The sequence below is a fragment of the Priapulus caudatus genome, unplaced genomic scaffold, assembly GCF_000485595.1.
Source record: "Priapulus caudatus unplaced genomic scaffold, Priapulus_caudatus-5.0.1 Scaffold912, whole genome shotgun sequence".
In the NCBI taxonomy this organism is placed as follows: Eukaryota; Metazoa; Priapulida; class Priapulimorpha; order Priapulimorphida; family Priapulidae; genus Priapulus; species Priapulus caudatus.
The window spans coordinates 2608-4847 of record NW_014577973.1 but is presented as its reverse complement, the minus strand read 5'-3'; the positions used below and the strand labels follow the sequence as shown (position 1 = coordinate 4847).

General features: G+C 47.6%; 1 protein-coding gene across 1 annotated transcript in view; it reads left to right on the top strand.

Moving 5' to 3' along the window:
- The window catches only part of LOC106814360 (RUS1 family protein homolog), a gene marked incomplete at its 3' end in the record, with an annotated part of 7318 nt that extends 6111 nt beyond the window's left edge, over positions 1-1207 (top strand). The window contains exon 2 of the mRNA XM_014818673.1: positions 888-1207. Within this exon, the coding sequence (XP_014674159.1) occupies positions 888-1207 (320 nt within the window). The remainder of the gene's footprint in view (positions 1-887) is intronic.
- Between the last annotated feature and the right edge of the window lie 1033 nt (positions 1208-2240).

Below are 2240 nucleotides of genomic sequence, written 5' to 3'. Positions count from 1 at the left end.
GTTACGGTAGGGGTTACGGGTAGGGTTACAGTTACGGTAGGGGTTACGGGTAGGGTTAGGGTTAGTGTTAGTGTTAGGGTTAGAGGTACGACTAGGGTTACAGTTACGGTAGGGGTTACGGGTAGGGTTACAGTTACGGTAGGGGTTACGGGTAGGGTTATAGACTCTAGCGTAAGTTATAGATGTAACTGTAATCTGCACACATCCGTTTGCATTGAGCTAACATAACTCAGCCCCTGCTATCCGACACCATTAATTCTGCGCGCGTCTCTGGTTACGGGGTAAGTATGAGCAATTTCACCAGCAATGACATGATTATGAAGACATAAACCACGGATGCCACATTATCGCAGTATGCGTGTGAGCATTTCTGCTAGATTTATACATTTATTAATTAGACATTCGAGACAATCTCGCCACATACAATGCACGTTTGAGTGCGAATCCGTGCATGCTCGTGTGCATGCATATGTATGCGTGTGTGCGCGTATGGGCGTGTGCATGCATGTGTGCGTTCACGCGTGCGTACGTGCGTGCATGCGTGTATGCGCGCGGAAGTAGTAGATTCTCTCTCCATTCTACACTCGGTCAGTTCTGTGTTAGGCTGAAGTTACGACTACAGTGAGTGGACGTAACAACAGCACCGAATCACAAACGTCAACGTCAGAGTCAGCATTGTGCACGGTGGTGCCGTCTGTCGGTCATCGTCACGCCACCTATCGGTGGCTAGCTACGTACAGGGCTCATGCTCACTACACACCTGTCATGGCAGGTAACGCAGTATTACGTCGCAGCCTGTCATGGCGGTAATAGCAGTATTAGGAATAGTATATAATATAGTATTGGTAATAGTAGGTATAGGTTGCACTATTTCGTCGCTGGAAAAGGAACAACATCGCCGACAACATCGCCACCAACATCGCCAACAACATCGCCACCAACATCGCCAACAACATCGCCACCAACATCGCCAACAACATCGCCAACAACATCGCCAACAACATCGCCAACAACATCGCCGACAACATCACCAACAACATCGCCTCCAACATCGCCTCCAACATCGCCACCAACATCGCCACCAACATTGCCAACAACATCGCCAACAACATCGCCACCAACATCGCCAACAACATCGCCGACAACATCGCCGACAACATCGCCGACAACATCGCCGACAACATCGCCGACAACATCGCCAACAACCGTAATGTAGTGATGCTGCCGTCAGAGGGCGCGCCGGCGTTACGGTCCCTCTACATAAAAATGTCTATTGAATATAATTTGAGTAACGCGTGATAAACACAAGTGATAGTGTTAATTTGTGCGCTTATTTGATATATTTAGTATGCCCTCCTGAATAACTCGTTTATAAAGGGACTGTTACGTGTTCTGTTGGGAATGCGAAAAAACGTCGATAATTTTCTCGGATGTTTGGATGAAATTTATTCCTATTAAATAACGATCAACGTATGACGTAATTTGCATAATCCTCTTCGCCGATAGGTTACATTAATTATGATGTTTTTACGCGTCTGCGTGCCTGCGTGTATGATTTACGCGTGTGTGAATGCTTCTGCTTGTGCGTGCGTACGTGCGTGCGTGAGTGCGTTTGCATACGTGTGCGTGCGTGCGTGCGTGCGTGCGTGCGGGCGTGTGTGCATGCGTGTGTGCGTGTATACGTATATGTGCGTAGGTACATGTAGGTGTGCGTGCGTGCGTGCGTGCGTGCGTGCGTGTTGTGGATGTCCTTAGCTCCTCATCGAACAATCAGTTACGGTCAAACGACTATTCCTGATACTCTTCGAGTCCCGCATCTAGACTATCTCGAACAGTCGCTACAACGCCCCCCTCTCACAGCGTGCATAGAGCTTACTAAAACGGACGCTGAAGCCATCTACACGCTCTAACTAGCTTAGCGTTAACGAATGTCGTTGGGATCAGCGTTTTTCAACGTTCATCACTAACTCATCTGTTCCACGCACGGCTAAGACCTAGTGCCCGCTCAACAGAGCAATGGTTGACCATGAAGCGCATTAATTCATAGACGTCTCTGTAAAACACTAGTGATCATACGGTATTTGAAATAGCATTGACCCCCCCCCCCCCCCCCACTAGTCTAGGACCGGTAACTTGTGAGCGGGAGTGACAAATCTCTATGTATTTTACTATAAGTTATATGGTTTTAAAATGTAAGTTTAGAGGAAATTTTGAAATTTTTGAAATCAGGACTTAGTGGA